Source organism: Cynoglossus semilaevis, chromosome 6 (genome assembly GCF_000523025.1).
Source record: "Cynoglossus semilaevis isolate Cse_v1.0 chromosome 6, Cse_v1.0, whole genome shotgun sequence".
Taxonomy (NCBI): domain Eukaryota; kingdom Metazoa; phylum Chordata; class Actinopteri; order Pleuronectiformes; family Cynoglossidae; genus Cynoglossus; species Cynoglossus semilaevis.
The window spans coordinates 16,731,220-16,753,399 of NC_024312.1; the positions used below are offsets into that span (position 1 = coordinate 16,731,220).

At 37.2% G+C, this 22,180-nt stretch overlaps 1 protein-coding gene across 4 annotated transcripts in view; it reads left to right on the forward strand.

Annotated features, from left to right (window-relative positions):
• Positions 1-22,180, forward strand: part of tp53i11b (tumor protein p53 inducible protein 11b) — a 33,581-nt gene that overhangs the window by 5,565 nt on the left and 5,836 nt on the right. The window contains exons 1-4 of one of the 4 annotated variants that reach the window (XM_017032847.2): positions 5,745-5,920; positions 9,350-9,387; positions 9,544-9,634; positions 18,765-18,904. In XM_017032847.2, the coding sequence (XP_016888336.1) occupies positions 18,776-18,904 (129 nt within the window). In that variant the 5' untranslated portion in view covers positions 5,745-5,920; positions 9,350-9,387; positions 9,544-9,634; positions 18,765-18,775. Of the gene's footprint in view, positions 1-5,744; positions 5,921-9,349; positions 9,388-9,543; positions 9,635-12,124; positions 12,144-18,764; positions 18,905-22,180 lie in introns of those variants that run through there. The other 3 variants (XM_008312436.3, XM_025056512.1, XM_025056513.1) reach the window with 3 other exon arrangements.

Here is a 22,180-nt window from a genome sequence, read left to right on the forward strand (position 1 = left end):
ATCAATATGTACCTTCAGATGAGAACATCATTGATGAGATTGTCAGACCTGTCCTCGCTTGGACATCAGGTCAAATGCAGGGAGAACGACTCTGTGCTGTAGCTGCACCATAAAAAGTTAGAGTTATGCAAAAAATTGAGAAGTTTTTTTTTTTCAAAGACAGGTTAAAGTAATACTGTGTGCCAATAAACTCCTTTGTGTGGGATTAAAGGTTTTTCCTCTTTTTCCACTGGTGTACAAAAACCTGTCATCTTTATCTATTATTTATTTATTTATGTATTTATTTATTTATTTTTACCTGCTGTATTTCACAGTAACTTATATCTGCAAAATCAATACTATCAATGTAAAGAAGGGCCACCTGATATCTCTATTATTACAGCTCTATCTTATACCTTACTTCCCTACAGCTACACAGTTTCATGTAGTTACACAGAGTTGATAAGTACTACTGTATGTTAGGTCGTTTCACACTGGTTTGATGGAAACAGACCTTGACGTGAGTATTAGTCAGTACTACAGTGAGGTTCCTCTGTGTGTTGTGAGAAGTGAGAATGATAACTGACTACCTTGTTACTTCACTTTTGCACTTGCGGTTTACTTTACCTCATGATGACAAGCTGACAGTGAACATCTCTGTCCATGAAATCACATATTTACTCTGAAGGCTACAGTGAATTGTGATTTACATCGGGGCTGAATGCAGAGTACGTGTACATGCGGTAAATACGGGTGCCTTTTGAAGGATCGATCACATTTGCATTTATCGGTTTAGACGTTCAAACCATCGCTGTGTTTCAGGGAGCATCCAGAGGATGCACTCACCTGATGACTCAACACTGCTTTAGAACTTGAATTGATTAGAATGAATGTGTTTCGTAATGATGTTATTTGCAATTCCACCAGCTGAGTCCCACATTGAATCTCCCATGTCCTTTGGTATTTTCTTAATTCCTTCTATATATATATATATACCTTTGGGACATTAGTTGCTCATATCATACATCAAAACAAAACAAATAAAATGTGGCTTTATTATAATCCACCAAGTCGTGTGGTCCAAGCTCTGGGCTAGAAAATTCATATTATACTGATGTTTGGATTAATCATTTCCTCCTGGATCAAACAAAGGCCAGACTCATGGAGCTTGGTGGCAGCAAAGAGGAACATTTTAATTAGACTTGAAAGAAAGAACACAGTTGTTTCTGTAGAAGAGCAGCTTAAGTGCTAAATATTTAGTTGTTAGCAGCTCAGCAAGGCAGCCCTTCAGAGTGTTGGTTAGTATAAACAGGCTACTTCTATTCACCTAATGTTTACAAATGTAACAGTGCAATCTGTCAATGCACAATTGAACTGTTTGCTTGCATTTTTTCAAAAAACAAACAAAAAGAGGAAACCCGCTGAGGTTTTTGCTCCTGATTATTAATGGGAAAGTGGGTTTCCAAATTCTAATAATCATTCATTCCAAAGGTAAGGATAAGCCAGGGGATGATTAACTGGGTTTGGTTTTGTTGAGGAGGCAGGTGGTCAGGCCTGTGAGCCTACGAACAGATTCACAGACTGGAGCTCAGAGAGCGAGAGAGAGAGGGGGAGAGAGGGAGACTGTCTGCACTTTTTGACCTTTGCCTCTTACCTTTTATGCAACAGTTGAGCTGAAGCTGAAGCCCCAGGGGAGCTTCTCAACTCAACAAAATCAACATCAAAACAAGAGCAACAGCTGAGTGCTGCTCATCATGAAGCTGCCACTCATGGTCACCGTGACTCCAGGCAACACATTCCAGGACATTCGTAACTCCTGATGGATAACAACTGCAGTTGGCAGGCGTGCAGTGTTAATGTGGACAGATGTTTACTGAGTGACGGTACATGAAGTCGATACCCTGAATAACACACACCTGTCCAACAGAAACAGTCACGGTTTCAGTATCGCTGTGTGTCATCATCTGAGGACTCTGTGCAGTTTGATTCAGAATAATGAATGTTTTCAGAAGCTGGTTCCTGATGGCCTTGGTTATTAAACAACGCCGTAACAAAGAGTCTCTTGCAACCATCAAATATATTCAACAGAGGCTGGCTTTTTTTAATAATACATCTAGCTGACTTCAAATAAAGACTTGTAGCAGGACACTTTTACCATTTTCTCTGTGTCATTCACAAAGAATTTTGAGAGAGAATTTTGTGAGTGTGACAAGACGAAGGCAGGTCCAGGCAGGAAGATATCTCAGGTTTTAGTGACTGGAGTTTGTTGCAGTGCATTCAGTTCACAGTAAGTAGTGTCGTTTTTGTCAAGGCACTGGGAAACATTTCCTTAGTCACATCAAAGATGTGATGTGAAAAGGCCTGCTTATCAGCTCACTGGTTGGTATCCAACTGTAGAACATTTAAGATCTCAAGGTAATCAGCCGCAGCATGCCAGAGGAAGAGCTTAAACCCAAACAGTGATGTCTGCAGCAATATTTGTAGTTTAAATACATTAAGCACGAACAGTATTTCATTTATTCCCTGAACTCAAGCCTCGTGACTAAAATTACATTCCAAACCAACATGTGTTGCTTTATTAAAGAGGAAATGCATATTCAGATTTTTATTGATTTGAATGTTATCAATTGCTAATGAAAAATACAGAATCAGATGGCCTAGGGTTTGTGTGAGGTTCTGATTTGTTCAAAGATTTAACGCCGACACTTTGTCCTTCCAGTCTTCCAGTATCATTATTGACGCATTATTATTGCGCAGTATGGATAATGACTGTGGCCGGTTTGCAGGAAGTGGGTGTCCTCATCAATTCCCCACAGTGTCCTTAGTGTAGGGACTGGTTTCAGTTTCCTCAGCCTGCGGGCAGCAATCCTACATCATGTATTTGTTAAAAAAAAAGAAAAAAGAAAAGCACGACTCTCACTTGAAAACACCATGCTTTCTGGAGACATTAGAGGATTAAGACGAAAATACTTTTACGGGGGATTAATGAATTTTAAAGATGCAAGATTATCATATGTTACAGAAACGAGGTGGTTAAAAAAAACAACAACCTAGAATTCTGACACTTGAAGTGAGATTAAGCTCAGCAGGGGGAACTGAAGACCAGTGGCTGCATATCTGCTTAGCATGATTGACTGAAGTGTTAGGACGTCTGTAACTGAGCTGATAGCATGTCCTCGGTGTCATCATGGTCCAGTGCTGGAGCCGGTGACCTGACACTAGCTACCAGTATAGGCTGCATGCTGTGTTAACACTGGGCCCTGTGGGTATATAAAACATTTGCAGAGTCCATTGTCGGTTTGGCGATTGCTAATGGAACTGGTGATGATTGGTCACAGCAGGTTTGCAGCAGGCAAGAGTGATATGTTTGACAGTCTTGAGTGTGGGAGAAGACAGAGAGCACGTCCCTCCCACATACCCGTCTCTCTGTCTTGTCTTGTTCATTTCTCCCCTGTAGATGTTTCTCAGTGTGCAGGACTAAAAATAGATTACAATAGGGGGTTTAATAAACAGGGAAAAAAGGGATATCTTTACCATCTTTAACCATTTATGCCACCACACTGGAGCCTTATCTTCTGCTGGAAATATTCCAGCAAGTCTTTTAAGTGAAAGTGAATTATTTGTCATTGTGACACGGCACACCACTGCACACACAATGAAATGTGACCTCTGCTTTTAACCCATCACCAAAGTCAGCAGGGGGCAGTTTAATCTGCCTGAGGAGCAGTGTGTGGAGACGGTGCCATACTCAGAGCACCTCAGTGGTAACTTGGCAGGTGGTGGACTCGAACCTAAAACCCTCCGGACCACTGCGCCACCACTGCCCAAAACATTAAAATAGATTTGAAATAAATGTCGATCACCACATGTCATTCATTTGAGCAGGGATTTTTCAAAACATGGTTTTCTTGCTATAGTTTTTCAACTGTCTGTTCTATACTGTATTATTCTACAGTATGTATTGATGTGTATGGTATCGTTTTACACACGTTATTGAGTACAGTATGGTAGATACAGCATATGCACACATACTATAGTGGAAATAAGTGTATAGCTGTAGCATCAAGGGGAAACTGTAGGGGAAAAAAACGATGTGGACGGTGGGAATGTGAAACTTAGCATATGAGACACTGAAATGTATTTGTTTTAGTAAAGCACTAATTAATTGATAAATATTATTCCATTAAGTCATGTTCATCAGGTTATGCTGATGCAAATAAAAATATTTCTCTACTTTTTCACATGCAGAGGTGATACTGGGATCAGGGAATTTCCTTGTTGAAAGCTGATTATTTAAAGTATAAACGGTAGAGATCACATTAGAAAAATTAAATCAAACGACTGAGACAGTTTACATGGTAATACATGGTAATGTGTATATGATATATAGATAGATGTACTTTATTGATCCCAGGCTGGGGAATTACACATGTTGTCATTAAGGCTAGTTTACTGTATGTATATTCTGTTGCTTCAGTACTCCATCACCATCCTCTTCCATTTTATTCTGCTTTCACCAGCATAACCCTTGAGGACCTTGCTGCAACACTTATTCAGCACCTCTGTGCTAAAGGAGGGTGCTGCTTTTATTAGCACCTTCATGAATATTCTTGGTTCTCTTCCAGTGGCAATCAGGAAAAAATAAACCTGCGGGGTCTTTTTTAAGTCTAAGGACTAAGGACTGTAAAATCTATACACAGGCGTTATACACTGTCTTTGTGTTTGTGATTTTCTTTTAAATCTCAAGGTAGTCAAAAATGTGGTGTGGAGAAACACATTCAATGTGTTACATTAGTGGAGTTAAATCAGATACAAATCCTTTTAGGCTTTTTTTCCCCCAACGCTGTTTACATACAATATTCAACACCTATATTTTCTCCAGTGGTTTATTTTTGTGACTCACAACAATTGTATATCCTTCAACATGACATGAGGTTAATCACACGGATTATAATCCCCTGTAGAGAAGAAATAGACAGTGGAATACAAAATGCTTATGTACTGTGGGTATTTGACTGCTGAATACAGGACTGGCAAAATCAATAAATTCAATTGTTTCAAAAACAATAGAGTCTATACGAGGTACCTGTGTCCATGTTGTAAACAGAAGGAATTTTAAAAGCCTCTGTATCCCGATCAAAACCATTTTTATTAAAAAATAACAAATAATATTATGCAACTGTTCGCTGCACTCTTTGAGTACTCGCCATTGCCAGCAATGGGATTTATTTTCCAATTGTATTTCTTTTACACCAGAGAAGACAGTACATTGCAAATGATGTTGCTAGATATCAAAAGTTTATTCATGACAACAGCAGCTGGATATGTCATATTAACAATATACATCATACATGCCCAATTTTCATTCTGACTTGGCTCAGTACAATCTGCTTCAACTACACATTATTATAGACTGTGCATATTATGGCCTGTAATGACGTTCTTGCTAATTATTTACCTGTCAACACATGCTGTTGACGAGGGAAACACGTGATATGGAGCTTAAAAGCAAGCACACTTCTGCAAATGCATTACTGATAGTAATGAAGGGTTTAAATTATTGAACATTATTGGATTTCTGAGCTTATCAGTTCTACAGAGGATATAATTATTGTGCAGATAACATAAACAAAAGGAGAAAATGTTTTTCTCTTGTATTCCCGTTGCGGAGCTTTTGGTATATTACGGTAGTAAACCTCTAACGCGTAGTATATAACGAGGGCTCTGTCTTTACGGTAATGAGCCGTTCTCTCTCTCTCTCTCTCTCTCTTTCTTTCTCTATCTCTCTATCTGTCTCTCTCTCCTTCACTCTCCCTGGATTCCTTTCTGTGATGACATACGTGCGGTGTTGTGTCTCACTGGCCGCTCATCGAAATAACTGCAAACATTTGACTGAAGCGAACTCTGGACACGACCGTCGCTGCTGCTTCCTGTCTCCACTGTGAGTTTACACCTTTGAATATTTTACCCGCACCTTTAAAACAACCTCACTTCTTTCTCTAGACATGTTTCGCGCTGTTTATTTTGTGTTCAGCGTGTTGTAGAACTCGTCCCTCGGTTGGATTTAAGCAGTTTCTTTCGCTTACGGCTGGAGCAGCTTATCAGCAGTCAGTCTATAAGATTTTTAAGTAGTTTTTTTTCTTTTCTTTTGCTTTTACATTTTTATTAGTGGTTTTATGTGAAAACACACGGTAGCTTGAAGTATTTGAGAGAATGTGGCGAGCAATTAGTAAAATAAACCAAAGAAAGAAAGAAAAATATACAACTGTGGCTGTGTGGAAACTATAACTTCAGTCAGTTGTTATTCTCTTGTTTTTTTTAATCTTCGGTTTAGTTCTTTAGCCGTATTATCACCAAAACCGCACCCACTAATAGTAACTGTGAAGCTATGTAGCAGTTAATAGGAACAGTTTGCCAGTTAACTCTCGTCTTTTTTATTAATCAAAATTATACTTTATAGATTTCTCCAGAGGAAATAAGCACGAGCATTACAAAAAAACCAAGAGATATATAAAAAGTGTAATAAATATATAAGGGATATATATATATATATAAAAAAATAAGACCAAATTATCCATCCATCCATCCATCCATTTTCATCCGCTTAACATAATAAAAATAAATGGTAATGGAAATGGCTTGAATGTTTTTTTCCTGCAGACGTGAGGAACACGAATGACGAACAGTAGATTAATGCTATTAATCTGCCTCCGTGTTCGATATTATTTGAGAGAATAATTGCGAATGCTGCAGTGAAAGTGTTTATGTGGTCCTGAAACTTTCTCATCCTCCTTCCTCATATTGAAAAATACTTTGTGTATTTTTTCTTTATTTGTACTGTAAATGTAAAATGGTTTGCCTTGTGAACATAATTTTGGTTCCTCTTTTTTTTTTTAAACTTGCCCTGTTCCTTTAACTTGATGTTGTCACTTAGGGTTCCTACACTGTTGTCTTGTTTGGTACAGTAATTTGATTCAACAGGCTTGAAAATAAGCGTGGTCAAAATTTATTTCAAATTTCCAATTTTAAAATTGCTACTTAAAAGAGTTGATTTCTTGCAAAGCCCAATTTTACAGTTTTTTTTACAGATTTTACAGACTTCAAGGTTAGTTAGTGCTGCTTGCCAGGGCAGCAAACAGACATCTCATTAACTTACTGTAAATTAATTTGGGACATGTGGTTTGAGGGTTGACTAGATTGGAGTATTTAAAACCGCAACACTTAATAAAACTATCATGGCAATTATCCAAAATGATGCTAAAACATTTTATAAGGACAAAGGGGTTAGAGCCCAGTTAATCTATAGTGGTATATAATACAAAAGACATCGCTCAAACGTTTCATAAAACAAAACTCCACACCTTTTTTAAATGAAAAAAATCTACCCTAAGATGAGGACTTCTTAAGAGTTTCATCATGTCTAATTGCTAATAGTCCACATATTCTGTAAAAAGGTTTAAGTCATTTGCCACATCACTTTCATGCAGTAGGACAAAATGCACTAGATCTTGTTCGCTTCCTTTGGTATCCTTATTATGATTGCTTAAATGCTTCAGAGATAAAAGAAAGATTTTGGTTTAGCTTTAAATATTAGCTTTGAAATTAGTCTTGGATTGAACAAATGAGGACAATCAATAAGATGAAAAGGGAACAGTAACAACTCAAGTTTTATTAAGACAGGTTAGACATCTCAAGTAGTTATGCAACTCATGTCGTTGTTGTGTTTAGCTGTGGCTTTCCATTGGCCTGCCTGACAGTGTCAATTCTCTTTTCTGTCTTGGTGAGAGTGAAAGACCAGTTGTGTATTTTCCGTTCATAATGACACTGCTGCTTAATGGATGAACATGCCTATGCGTTTTCCTGTGGTACAAGCATTTCAACACACAACAAAACCTAACCCTTAGTGCTAACCTGAGTCTTGACATGAGGGTATTATTAGCTATTATGTCCCTTGCAGAATAGCTAATAATACCTGAAAGTTAAGGAGGCCAACTTATTAGGAAACCCAGAAAGAATAGCTGATTGCTGCTAGTGGAACAATCTGGCGCTGGGTCCACGATGAGCTGGAGGTTTTAAGCACAGGCCCAGGAGAGGTGGAAATCTCTGGCAGGTGCGCAGCGCCATCAATATTAACCCAGCACTTTGTGCAAATGTAGTCAGGCCCAAGCCCACACACACACTATATACAGAACTATATACAAAAACTATTAACAAAATACACAAAAAACCCTGGAACCTCACAAGGAGGTTTCATTTAGGTTCCAGATGGATGAAATGGTGCTTCTTGTCTTGTACAGGATTTAATTGGTAGAGTCGATGATAATATTTTGCCACCCACCACTTTCATACAGAAGTGGGTGTTAAGAGGCCAAGCAATTGGCATCAAAATGTTAGATAATTTGACTTGTCACTCTCCTGTTTGAACGCACAAGTGGCACTTGGATCTGATATGGCCAGTGACCTTTTTTAACATCAGTGCTTGTGACTGCAGGGTATTGTTACCTCATCCAACACTCAAAAAGACGATTACGAACTCTTTGCGCTGATGACATTTATAGAGCAACAACACTACTCTTTGTTCACACAGAAATGGTAACTGTCATTGTGTGACTGGGCTTAAAAGCTGCATGAGCAATGAAAATGTTACGTTTCATTTTTATACTGCCCTCTGATAATGGAAACCTTGTTTTGGTTTTTACAACCAAAAAGATGTGAGTAGACTTTCTTTGCACCTTGTGGAATAGTCCCTGTGTCGTCGCCTCAGAATAAATAGGAGAGTCAAGCCTCAGTGAAGTTCATCTGTGAAGCTGACATGATTCTGGTCTGTTTCCTGTGGTTCAGTATCAGAATCACATTTACATCTATGCATTTAGCAGACGCTTTTATCCGAAGCGACTTACAAGAGGAGGATTAACAATCAAGCATGTGGTTCCTCTAGGAATCTGAGAATCAGAAAGGTTGTCAGTGCCTACGATGAATTTGTTTTGTCATACAGTACAGCGTGTGTAATATGAATACACAGAATATAAAACAAGAGTAGAACAAACTGAGATCAGAATATAAAACAAGAGTAGAACAAACTCAACAGTGATAAAATCAACACAGATGCATATGTCATGTTTTAGTGTTAAACCAACCAAGTGTTAAGTGTTAAAACAATTTACACATTACAGTTGGTTTTTCATGAAATTTGGAGAATTAGTCAATATAAATTCCATGTAGTGCTGTCTTTACCATGACATTATCCTACCTCAGTTTTAATGTGCTCCTTTGCTTTTGTGGTCTACATTTTCTGATTTAATTTTGTAACTAAAAGGAAATATATAGATTATATGTTTATCACTGATTTTTTTTATGGTTTATTTTACAGGTAAACCTGTGAGGCCCTTGACATTTGAAAACCAAAGTGTAAGTAATAGAAGCATCTTTTCTGCATTTTAATTAAGAAACACAGAAAGTAACTCTCCACACCTTAAATAAGTAAGTAAAGTATTAGTTTTTGTTTGACATCACTATGTGTATATTGATTTAGAGACTGTTATGCCTGTGTTAAAATGATTACAGATACTCCTAAGCGACGAATATAACATCCTGCTGCTCTGCTGTTGAAGCTGCCTTACTGCATGTATTCAGTTTCACAGTGGACCATTGTACGGTAACTGCTTCTGTGAATGCATGCATGGAACATTTGATTCGGTTTCAAATTTCCTGTTTAGTCATTTGTTTAAAGTCAACTTTTTATTTTTTCCAGCAGTGCTCGTACATTACATTCAACAGTTGCTAATGTTTACATGTGTGCAAGTACAGTGGACCCCTAAGATACAAGTTTAATCCATTCCACAACAGCATTCGTCTCGATCCACTTATATTGAAATTTCCCCTTTAAAAATAACTAAAAACCAATTAATTCGTTTCAGCAAAAAATACTATTAATCCCCCATCTATTAGAAATAGATATAAACAAATTATTGATAATATAAAATAATAATAATTAAGAAAACATTTTATGCATAAAATAACCGAGCAAGGGACAGTGAGAGAGAGAGAGAGATAGACAGAGAAAGAGACAGAGAGAGACAGCGTGGCAGACGGCCACTAAGCGTAGGAGAAGGATTCATATTTATAAATTTTAAAAAATTGAACCAACGCCATGACATATTACATACCACATATTTGCATGTGCAAAAAATCGATACAGTGCTGTAGAATATTGATACAGTATAGTGAAACAAAATTTCATCAGTGTATGTTTTTTTTTCTTTCACCACTACTTGAAACACAAGTAAAGTGTGAGTGTCATAACAATTATGTTCTTAGCCCACTTCATTGGTCGTCATGACTAAATATATATGACTAAATATAGTCATATAGCCAAAAAATACAACTAAATATTATTTGGCTGATGTGCTTCCTAGGTAAACTCACAGCTTCACAGCTCAGCAGCTGCTATGAACAGAACATTTGTTTCTCACTTACTGATAACTATTCACTTTAAATACATTATATTTAATTATTATTTCGAGCATAATAAGATACCAGACACATATCTGGTACACGATGAGAAGCTTAATCCTAATAACAATCTAGTTGTTGCTCAAATTAAAAAGAAAGAATCAAACACAATCATTGACTTGTAGCTGTGTATTTAGAAGGAGGGAACATTACTTTACATAACGTCTTTATTGATACAGATGTGCTTTAGTGACACTGCTTGGTCTAGATCTATATTTGTTATTAGATATATTACAGGCAATATCAGAGGTTATGTTTACTACTGCCTAGTGGTACTCTGTTATCTATGCTGTATATGATTCTTGTGAAATACATTGTTTAATGCAAATGAATCTTCATTCAGTGCACAACATGAATTAACAGAGTTGTCTATATTTTTAGTAATTGTTTAAAAATTGGGTTGAAAAGTTTTCATTTTAATTATGCTGAGAGGCAAACCAGTTGTTAATATTAAAGCATCCTCATTATTGTAACTATACAGGCACAAATGGACACTTGCCATGTCAGTAGGTTAGGCTAATATGCCCAGGAGACAAACACAACCTTCTTTTAATTAGATGTCTGCCTTATTAGACTTAGAATCACCAACCATCCTGTGGTGTCACTGGCTGCTGGCTGGAGTTGATTCTCTTATTTGTTTCTGTGTAAACTCAGCTGAGCCCTCATGGCATTTGTGGTGCTCTGTAAAACCTGATTAGCAAGCTGGGTAGGCCTTCACATTGATGAGGGCAGCTCTGGCACATCTGAAGATAAATGATCATCACACTGCGACAAATCATGGAGGGTCGTCCCTAATGAATGGAACCACCTGATTGATTGTAAGTTGCGTCACAAAAAAAACATCTATTCTAGGATAATACTGTACAGGCGTCCTAAGGTATTACTTGTGTTTAGGGAAATGATGACCTGTCATCAGTAAAGGCTTTGTTCAAATGCACATAAACAAACATAATACTCAGGAAATATATCCTCAAGGTGTGGTCCACATAGTAAACTTTCATAAAACCGAGATTGTGTTCAATTCTTTATGACTATGTCTATGAAGATCTTTACTACTGCTCCTGTGGCTTTTCTTCATGAACGTTTCAATTTAAAAGTGCTTTTCATGGAGGCTTCACACGGTTTGAAGGAGTCGCCGCAATCTCCAGAGGAGAGCAGTCATACTCCTGCTCAACAGTTTTCTCCTCTTTACCCATCAGTGAAGCAGGACAGTGCTGTTTGTTGTTTGATAGTAAGTGAGCTAAACAGTGCTCCTGGGCAGATAGCTGTGCCACCAAAGCCTTGTAAATGTAAGATATTTTGTGATCACGAGTTTTAAAGAACCACCCTTCCAAAAAAAAAAGAAATATATAAAAGTTTATCCAACATAATGCAACTGAACTACTATCATTCTTTTATATTTTTGCTTGCTGCCCACTAACCTTTAGCCAATATTTCAATATTATCCTGCGCTTTAATTCTGATTCTGATATTAACAGATACAGGTATAGATTTTTTGCAGGCCTTTTACTCTGAAACTAATTCTAGGTCACATTACATGTCCACTGTTGAACAATTTACAAATATTGCTTACTTATTTTTGTTTTTTTTTACTTGTTTCAAACAGCACACTGACACTTAGCCGGAATTAATTTACGGAAACGTAAAGAACAGTAAGTGCAAAAGCTTATAAAAAGTCATTCCTCATAAGTGATGTTTGACTTTGTTACCAGATGTGACCAGCAGATGGATCCTTGTAAAATCAGGGTTGGTAACAGGAAGTAGAGAAGAAGAGGTGTAGAAATAAAAAAGACCTCACAAAAAACAAAAAACTCAAAAGTTATTTTTCCAAAGATAATTAAATATAAATGCATTTCTGTATGGTAAAGACGCCCCATGCAAGCTGTAATGGTAATTGTTTTAGATGCTAATATTTTGAAGCAGAACAACTACAGTTGACAACCCTGATACATGATGAAGTTATTACTACTTTGTAAAATATGTAAAGGCAAAAAAATGTAGCACAGTTACAGATGTTTCTGCTCCTGTGTTTTGTTTAATAATCTGTAGTGAAAGGTGAACAAAAAGGTCACCTTAACGTTCACCTTTCTACTTTCACATTGAACGATAATAGCTCTGTGTTCTTAAAAAAGCACATTGACACCTGCACACTTACGATACAGGAGGTACTGGCTGAACTGTTACATCTTCTTGTTGGCTCATTTGAACTTTGTAGCCCTTAGAGTTGTCTTTATTGACACGTGAATCCATTTTCACCATTTTTCTTGGAATAATGACAACAGGATTATTTGATGAGCTCTTTTATGATGGGAGGATGTGAGATGGCGATGATAGAATGCAAACATTTAATGTCAAAATAAATGGCAACATGATGGATATTTCAAGAAGCTGTTTTGACCTTTATCTAGCAATTATTTCCATGTGAAGAACTCCTCAGTGACGCAGATTGATCCTCAAATGAGCAGTTTTCGTCACTCGGCTGCCTAGCAACCAGGTGGCTCAGTGAGTGTCCAAGTTGAAAGCTTGAAATAAACATACAAACGGACCCCCCTCCAAGATTGTTTATATGTTGTGTTTTTGGCATTTATGTTCTTGTAATGAACCCCCCCCAAAAAATATATATTTTAAACTTTGGCTTGTTTGATTTAAAATGAGCAAAGGACTGGTATTTTGAGTTAGCTCTGGTGCTATTCTCAGTCCTCGGGCCGTAAGAAAGGGTTTCAGTGGTTTCAACGCTTACTCACCGACATGGGGAAAGGGAACATTTTCTCAGGCTTGTGCTCTGCCTTCTAACATTGAAACATGTTTGCTCTAATTATAGCAATTACAGATCATCAGTCTCACTTTCATAATAAGAGAAACAGAGTGCTCCAAACAAATGTTAGAAAGATGGCCTTAATTTCTACCATATCAAAATTCCTTTGTTATGAATTTTGATGTATAAAATGTTTGGCATGAAAAAACAGACAGAAACAGACAGATAAATAATAAAACATTTTTTTCTGATTATCCATCCATTTTGTTGCTGTTGATATCTCCAAAGTTAGTCTTTACTGTCCAATAGTACCCTGTCACTGACAATATTGGTGTAATACTAATCACTGACACAGGCTCCTTAGCTGAGTTATTTGTGCCAGTGCTTTGTTCTAATAGTAAAAATAGTAAAACCTGCAAGTCATTGTCAGATTTATAAACCAAACCTAGTCTTTTAATTTCAATTATAACAGTGATTTCCTAATTTTGGGTGATATATGTCTATCATAGTACGTACTTATTAGGACAGTTTTATTTCCCTTGTAGTTTTTGTTGTCGGGTGTTCACTCATGACACTTGACCTTGAGTAAGAATATTATTCAGCTGGTGGTTAGATCATTAGGAAAGATGAGATGTCTTCTTTGCTTTGTCCATACGAAGAAGTGTAATATTTCCTGCAGTGTTCCTATTTAATGGCTGAATATTTCTCTCATCTGTGTGTTACGACACCATATTGTCCTCATCTGTCTTCCTCTTCATACATCTGCATCTGTAATTAAACATAATGTCTTACAAACTTACAAAACATACACACAAAACATTGACTTGTAAAAATGTTGCATTAATGTCTTCAGCTATAGTTGCATCACAAGAGGTAAACACGAGTAGTGTGGTGCTATCCTGAACAACACACTACAGATTTTAATTGATAACTGAATCACTATCATCCTGAGGCCCTGATTATATATGATTACAGAGAAGGACAAATGCACAAGTTGCTAATAATTATATAAGTAGAAGTAATTACTGGTTAGCTCTCTTTCACACGACTACAGCCCAGCTGGCTTTGTTGGAGTGTATGGTTAGGTCACAGGCTTCAGGGTTCTCTCTTGTTCTCTGTGTGTTTAGAGTCCCCTCTGAACAGTGATAACATTATTCCTTAGAGGAAATAATTCACTTTCTAGCTTTGTATGTGTTAAGAATCGGCTTTTATCAACATGTTTGTGCTGCCTCATTGTGCACCTGTGGTATTAAAATGGCTTTACAGATATTGTTGATAATCAGTGTATGAATAATATCACTCAGTATTTTATTATGCTGTGAAATCCCTCTTCTTTTTGTCTATTGAGTTTAATTTTACTTGACACTTAGCACTTTTTTATCGCACCCTGTAAACACAAGATTTTGATTTTGACATCTATTTTCTATTTGGCAGTCTCCACTTGTCTGCACCTGGAACAATAGGCACAGCAAGTAAGAACAAAACCATTTCTTGGTGCATGAGGAGTAAAGATGCATATCTGCAAAGAGTTGCAACAAACCTGAACTGATCTTAGTTGCAGTCAATGAAATATGCTTGACATTTTCAAATCAACTGTTTATAGACTCAACAGCAAATGTGAGTAGGAAACAGGTAATACTGTCAGAAGACATCTGGACAAGTGAGAATATCATCATGTTTGTGAACAGCGAGAGAGTGTAGAGTGCTTGTTAAATTGTTCGGAAGTCTTCATTCTATCGAGTGTTCTGCAGTGTTTTGTTGTTATAGCAATAGTCGTTAATATCTCACTACATATAACTTCCTGTAATGTAAGTAAAAACGATTTCTAGACCAGTGCAGACACAAATGTGTTAATATGCACACAAAATCGTGCAGTAAATAATAAGCATGTTTGCCACGGTTCAGTGATGTAATAAATGAGCATCAAACAGGTACATTATTGAACAGTTGGTAATATGTTTGTCTCAGTGTTGTAATCCATTGATGATCAGTGAGAAGCAGTTCTCTATAGTCTGTCTGCACATGAATATATTTTGTGTCTTGTATGAAATACTCTGTTAGTGACTTGTATTGGTTGCCTGTTGTGATTCGAGAGAGAATTTCACTGCTGTCTCAATCATCTTTTGTCTATTGCCCGCTTTGACAAGGACTGCTTTCTACGATGTCCATCCGGTTCCCCTGTTTTTTTCCTCTACCACCACAAAACCTTAATTGTACGTTCCTTGAAATCATGAATAATGCAGTATTACTTTTCTTTAAGGTTGATTTAAAGGAATTCTTGCAGCCCAACATGTCAACACTGTCACTGGGTTTTTATCACTGTTCTTTGTCAACTGAGCTGCACTGGAAAACAGATAACCTAATGTGTCAAATGTGTCGTCCTACTGGACATACAGTTCTCATCTCTAATGTGAAGTAAATACCAGGCAAAAGACAGAGAAAGTTTTGCTTTTAGGAGTATGGGCATTCATATCATTTAATTATTATTTAATGCATTATAGAAAATTAGGTTACCTGTCACTCATTTTCCTGACCTGTTTTCAACAACTAGCACCCAGATTTATTAGGGAATTAAGAAACACTTATAATTAAAAATGAATTATTACGTAATGAATCCCTACATTTTTGTAAAGGGTAGTGATTAAATAGCTTTTGCTTCATTGTTAATCTATGACCTGACCTGCTGAATTATCCAAACAATATGAGCTGTTGACTGTGCAGCTACTGTTTGTCTTTTTTTATTTATGGATAGAAACATAGAAGAAGGAATGGGCTGTGAAGTGCTGTTTTTTAACACATTTGATTCTCCACACCCACTCATGGCTTTGTCTCCACGATGATTCTTTTCCTCTCATTCTTTTTGCATCTTTATGGAATATAAACAAATATTTCTGACTGAGTTCTCACCTCTTTTTCTCACAGTATCGTTCACCTATGTCATGCAGCCTTTTTATTTGCAGAGCATGTGTTTTCTGCATTAGAAACCAAGGGGATATTTGGTGCCTTTTAAATTTGTCTCATTAGCTACTTAATGTTTTTTTTGGTATCTTGTTTGAGTGATAAAAGGAAAAACGTTTGTCTTGATGCTTCACAAAAAGAGCACAGAAAAAACCTAGACACACATTACATTGAAATAGTAAAAACAACCTCAAGTTGTTGTACACATTCAATTTGTTACCATTGTCGAACTCTATATATGTTCTATCCAATTCTGTGTTTTAAACACACGGCCCCTTAAAACATTTACATTGCATATAGATTTTGTATATATTTTTTGTTTCAGTAATTACCATAATCTTGTTAAATTGCCCGATATGTGCAATGAGATATTGCAATATATAACGTAGGAAAAAAATACAATAGATACAACACGGTGTGTGTGGTGAGTCTCAGACCTCATGTGCGTGTTCTCTTCGAGTATATCAGTTATCTCACTCATTCATTAAAATTTCAAAAATTCAAATATAACTTATCTACATAGAGAACTGTGGAAATTAATATCACCTTTTTTTAATTGTTTTGCTGAACCTAACGTCCTGTGTGATCAAAATCCTTGTCAGTAGAAAGCACACAGAAAACAAAACAGGAATTTAATTAGTGAAGTCTTTCTCGCCTTATCTCACTCTGTCTCTCTGTCTGTCAGTCCGTCCATTTATCTAAATCCTTAAATGTAACAATGTGAAATAATAAAAAAGTAACTCAATATTTAATACATTTAATCATTGTAATTTAAAAATCTTGAAAATCCTTTTTTTACCAGTGCAGTTAGGTATTTGATTGTAAAATAACAGGAAATGCCTATGATCTCTAGAGACACCGTCAGTGAAGTCTCTCCCAGGCAAAGATCTGAAAACAGACTGTTTTAAGATGTACTCTTCAAGGTCCTTTGAATAAACACAAAAATGTCAATGTTGACAACCTCGGACACAGTGGTTGGCTAGGGAAACCTACTGTGGAAAATAAAAGACAGATGCTCACTTTCTTGCAGTGGCATCTACACACAACTAGCAGAACCCGGTTTGTACAGCCAGACAATGACCGCAAACGTCAACCAAAATACAACTTGTTTGTCAAAATTACACAGGAACTAAGGGCTGGAAATTGTTGCAAAAAGTAGAAGGAAAAAATAGCCAAATGCTAAGGAGATACCTTGCACTTCTGGCAAGCAAGTGACGTAGTCCTTTGTCACTGACTATTGAAATACTATTTTGACAAGAGGTTACGATTTGAGAAGTTAAGTCTCTAATCCAGCTCACTGATTAAGGACCAAAGGTATCCTAATTTGTCACCCAAGGCAGTTAGGAGAAGAACAACAAAGTAGCTGTTGCCCACAGGAAAGCCCTCATTCTCAAAGGTGGTCAATCATGAAAGGTTCTTTGCTTCCAATGATGAAGAAGCCATTGGTCCATTGGGGGTTGCTAAGCAACTGCACCAGTTTTACTGACATGTCAAGAAACACTGGTGAGGAAAGGCAGAGACATTCAAGTGCATTTTGAAATGAGACGTGATTAACCAGCGCTTTTATTAGAGTGTAATAATCACAGGTGGGATCACCATAGAGCACACAAGGAGAAGAAAAATTCAGGTCAGCATAGAAACCATTTTTATGATGGAAGACTAACTGAAATGTAGTGTGGAAATAGTTAAGTGTAAATATATATACGAAAGCTGATTTTTTACATTTTGTACCATTAGGATTTTTGTTTTGTGATGCACTTGTCATTTGTTTTGTGTTATTGACCACATTGTGTTGTTTTCTGGGTGCACTGATTGTTATTTCCTCTGAGGAATTCTGACCTCATACTTAGGAGGATAGGGAGGTTTAATGACTGCTGTTGTTTTCCTCATCCAGAGAATCATTATATTGAGTCGGACAAAGCTGTTAATTGAGGGGAAAGCAAAAATCAGCACAAGAGGTCAAGTGTAATAACGTCATCACAAGGGCTGATTTTTGTTTCGGTCTTCTTGTTTATATGTTGATAATTTTAAATGACACTATTGTTCATGAAAGCGTGTTACCACAACAACTCCTAGGTCGAATCAAATGTTCTTCTTCCGAAACAGAGTGGTGGTTGGCTACAGAGAGCATTTACAAAGTCTATTTCATTTCAGTTCTAGCTTTTAATGATGTTTGTAAGAAATATAAAGGTATTTAAGTACTGTTTAATTAAAAAAATGTAATCAGAAGGAGTTTTGCTGAACAACAGTATACACTATATATCATTACAAGATAAAAGTGAACTAGTTTGTCATGTTGCTTATATTAAACTCAAATAATATGTGAGAAAGTTACTATATAGCCCCATGTAATCTATATTGACAACACAGGCAGCTTATTTCTGTTGTTGTTACACCTGTATCTCCTGGACTCCCTAAGACTTCTGGGTTGTTCGACTAAACCAGTGATATGTAAATGATGATGATGATAAACATTTAGTAACCCAGAGGTTTGTCTCTTATCATCTTGAATGATTTTACACTCCTAACCCTTTACTTCTTGTCTCTGCTGCTCTCTCAGGTGATCACACCATGGTGTCAAAACCTCACCCTCCTCTAATGAAGAAGCACAGTCAGACAGACTTGATAAGCCGTCTGAAGAGTCGGAAAATCCTGGGAGTCGGTGGAGAGGACGATGATGGGGAAGTCCACCGATCAAAGGTTAGACTACTCAATAACAAAATCTTAAATGCATTTTGAAGTTCAATGCCAAACCAATGTAGATGCATTCACCAGATATAGTTTGACTGGAAGTTCTAAATATAAGCACCTTGTTATTCGAATTCAATGAAAACCCATACTGCAGGGAAACCCCCCCCCCCCAAAAAAAAACAACAAGGCAGCACTCAACCACAGATGCAGTCATTAACCCCAGAAGAGCTATGGGTTACTTTAAAAAGGCGCTCTGGGCTGCTAATTGGTTCATCACTCATAATGTCCTATTGCACATGTGTGCACATGCTGTGTGTATGCCAGTGAAAACGTCTCGCATGAAATCACTGAAATGTTGCTGGCTCCACTGGGAGACTCTCCATTTGCATCTCTTGTAACTCTACATGTACATCTTCACATTCAGAGAGACGTTCAACAGTCTCAAATGCCAACGCAGCACAGTGTGCATGTTGGACAATGTCAAAATGTCATGAGATAGTCACGCATGTCAATCAGCAAATCTGTAGAGTGTCAATGTCTTTGTTCTGTTCCAGATGGCTCACATATCCAAATTGTGTAGATTATTTTCCCTTTTTTGGTCTGGAAATGACAGTGTTAGGGATGAAATAAAGCGAACTGATTCTCACTGAAATATTAATCAGGCAAGTGGGAGCTGGGAAGCCAACAGAACAGAAGGGAACAGGCATACGTCGGTGGCTCAGAGTCTGTGATGAGATGTCAGCCCCTTTTCTCAGGCTCCCAGAGTGTTTGTTTTCTCTCGTAATGTTTTAGCAAGAAGCTTCACCCAGACATCTGCCATTTTGATCTCTCACAGAGAGCCTTCTGATGGAGACAGAAACAGACAGGTTCCAATGAAGATAGAGAAATGCTTAATTACATTACACTCATGCCTGCACTACAGTATTTGGGCTATTTATTGTACATGTTGCTGTCAAATTATTCATATATTTTATCTGATCAAACACAGGGTGACTGAATTATTCATAATTATTCATTATTTATTATTTATTTATCATAATTCTAAATATGACAATATAGTTTCTGTATATTGTGCCACTATGGCTGGCTGCTTTTGCTGAGGTGATTGTGTCCCTGTTGTAAAGTTATGTTTAGCACTTAGGCTTAAATATTGGATTGGACAGCCTATAGTTGGTTAGGACAGATTGTATATACATTTTATTACACATAATCACATAATACACATAAACTTCTGCTTTTAAATGGTGAATGTGTTCTAAATGACCATCCAAACACAAGTATTTTTAGAGAAGAAATTGCTGAAACCTAGGAGTGATGTCAAGTTGCATGGTCAGAGTTGGTTTGTGGAAGGAACAGTGGACATTATTCCTGTGGCACCTGTAAACAAAGGAGGGAAGTGCTGCTCTGCTCCACTGACTGTTCATTTCCTGCATCTTTTACTGCTCAGAGATAAGAAGACTATTCTTATTACTTTAGTGAGAGAGAGAAAGAAAGAGAGAGACCCTGTGCTACTGTACTGTACTACAGTTATTGTCTGAGGTCATCCTGATCGCAGGTTCAACACACTGGTTGGTCCTAAAGTACTGAGGCCAAGTTGAAAATTCATAAATAGGACGTACATCAATGTCTTATGGATTTTTTTGTTACTCCAGAGGTATTACCACTGAGGCATTAGTTACTTTGTTTCCAAATCCTGTGCCACATTATAAAGAAACAAACTTCCCATACTCAAAGGATAAACTTAATTTTGATAGACCATGACTGTTTTCTTTCACATAAAACTTATCCAGCCACCTGGCTGAAAAGTCGGACTTTGTTTACTGAACTTAGCAGAATGAGTAATTGATGACAAATCCAGGGCACAGTATGCAGCTGTAATGAAGTACGTTTTCGATCCCTCTTTTTCCCCCTTTGCAAAGAGCCCTGTATATATCTTCCTTTTCCTGTTTCCTCCCTTTGCCCCTTTCTGCCTCCCTCTCTATTCTGCTCCACATCAGTCCTTTTCCCATATTTGAATTTGCTAAAAGCAAATTCAAACAAGGGAATGTTCTCGTCAGTCGTGCATACGTGCATGTTCCTGCCTATAAAAAGCCTCAGACATCATGACATCAGTCAGCTGTTTGCTTCACAATGACAGTAGACTGGATAAACTTGGTTGACTAAAAACAATAATTAAAATTATTTTAATAGCATTTAATTGGTGGATTTAAAATCAAAATATTTTCATAAAAAGAGAATTTTCATAAATATATAATTATGTATGTATTAATGTAGATATACATAAGCTGTTTTACAAAACAATCAAACCAAGTCAATATCGTTCTGCTCCGACTTGTAGTATTGATCCATCCATCCGTCCATTTTCATCCACTTATCCGTTACCGGGTCACGGGGCAGTAGTCTCCATGACCACCACCCAAATCACACTGCACTGTACTAACGCCCCTGAACCTTCCTGCAGGTGGTGAGTCCACTGGAAGTTCCCAACAGCCATAACTGGGATTTGATCTTGCCCAGGAGGCCTCTGGGCCAAAGTGCCACTGTAGTATTGATATTAAGCTTTAATATTGCATGTGGGTCCAAATTTTAATTTCACAGGGAAAATGTCAGATTATCATAATCATCAAAAATGTATATTTTTTGAGCGGTACAGTGTAGTGAGTTTTCCTGATAAAAAATCAGCTTTCGTATATATATTTACACTTAACTATTTCCACACTACTCCTTTGCATTTGTATTCATTAACATTATTTCACAGCCTATCATCATTTGTGACCAATTTCTACCGTGTTCCACTTCATAAAGCCGCTCCTCATCACTGACTGCTTTAAATATACATTTTAAAGCAGTCAGTGATAAGGACACAACAGAGGACAGGTTTATTGTTATAAATAGAGCTCCATCAGAGATCTCAAATGTAGACATTCGACATATAGATTTGTGAGAGGAAAATTAAGAACCCTGAGCACGATCTACCTGATATATAGTCCTTCTTATCACTAACCCAGCCTTGTTGATGAGTCAGTCAGCACCCTTATGTCTGGACTCATCTGCTGCCAGAGCAACAAGAGACAATTCTTCATCCACTTCCATCTGCCTCACCTGCGCCTTGTTGTCTGCGTTGTTTTTCTCCTTTTTGAAAACCCCATTTTCATCCACCTCCTGTAGCCTTGTCTCAGTGATTTAGCTTGATCGCTCCAAAAGATGTTACAATGACCGGTACGTGGTGGGCTCTTTGCTTTGTACTTGTTCTCACTTTTCACACGGTCAAAGAAAATCTAAAAC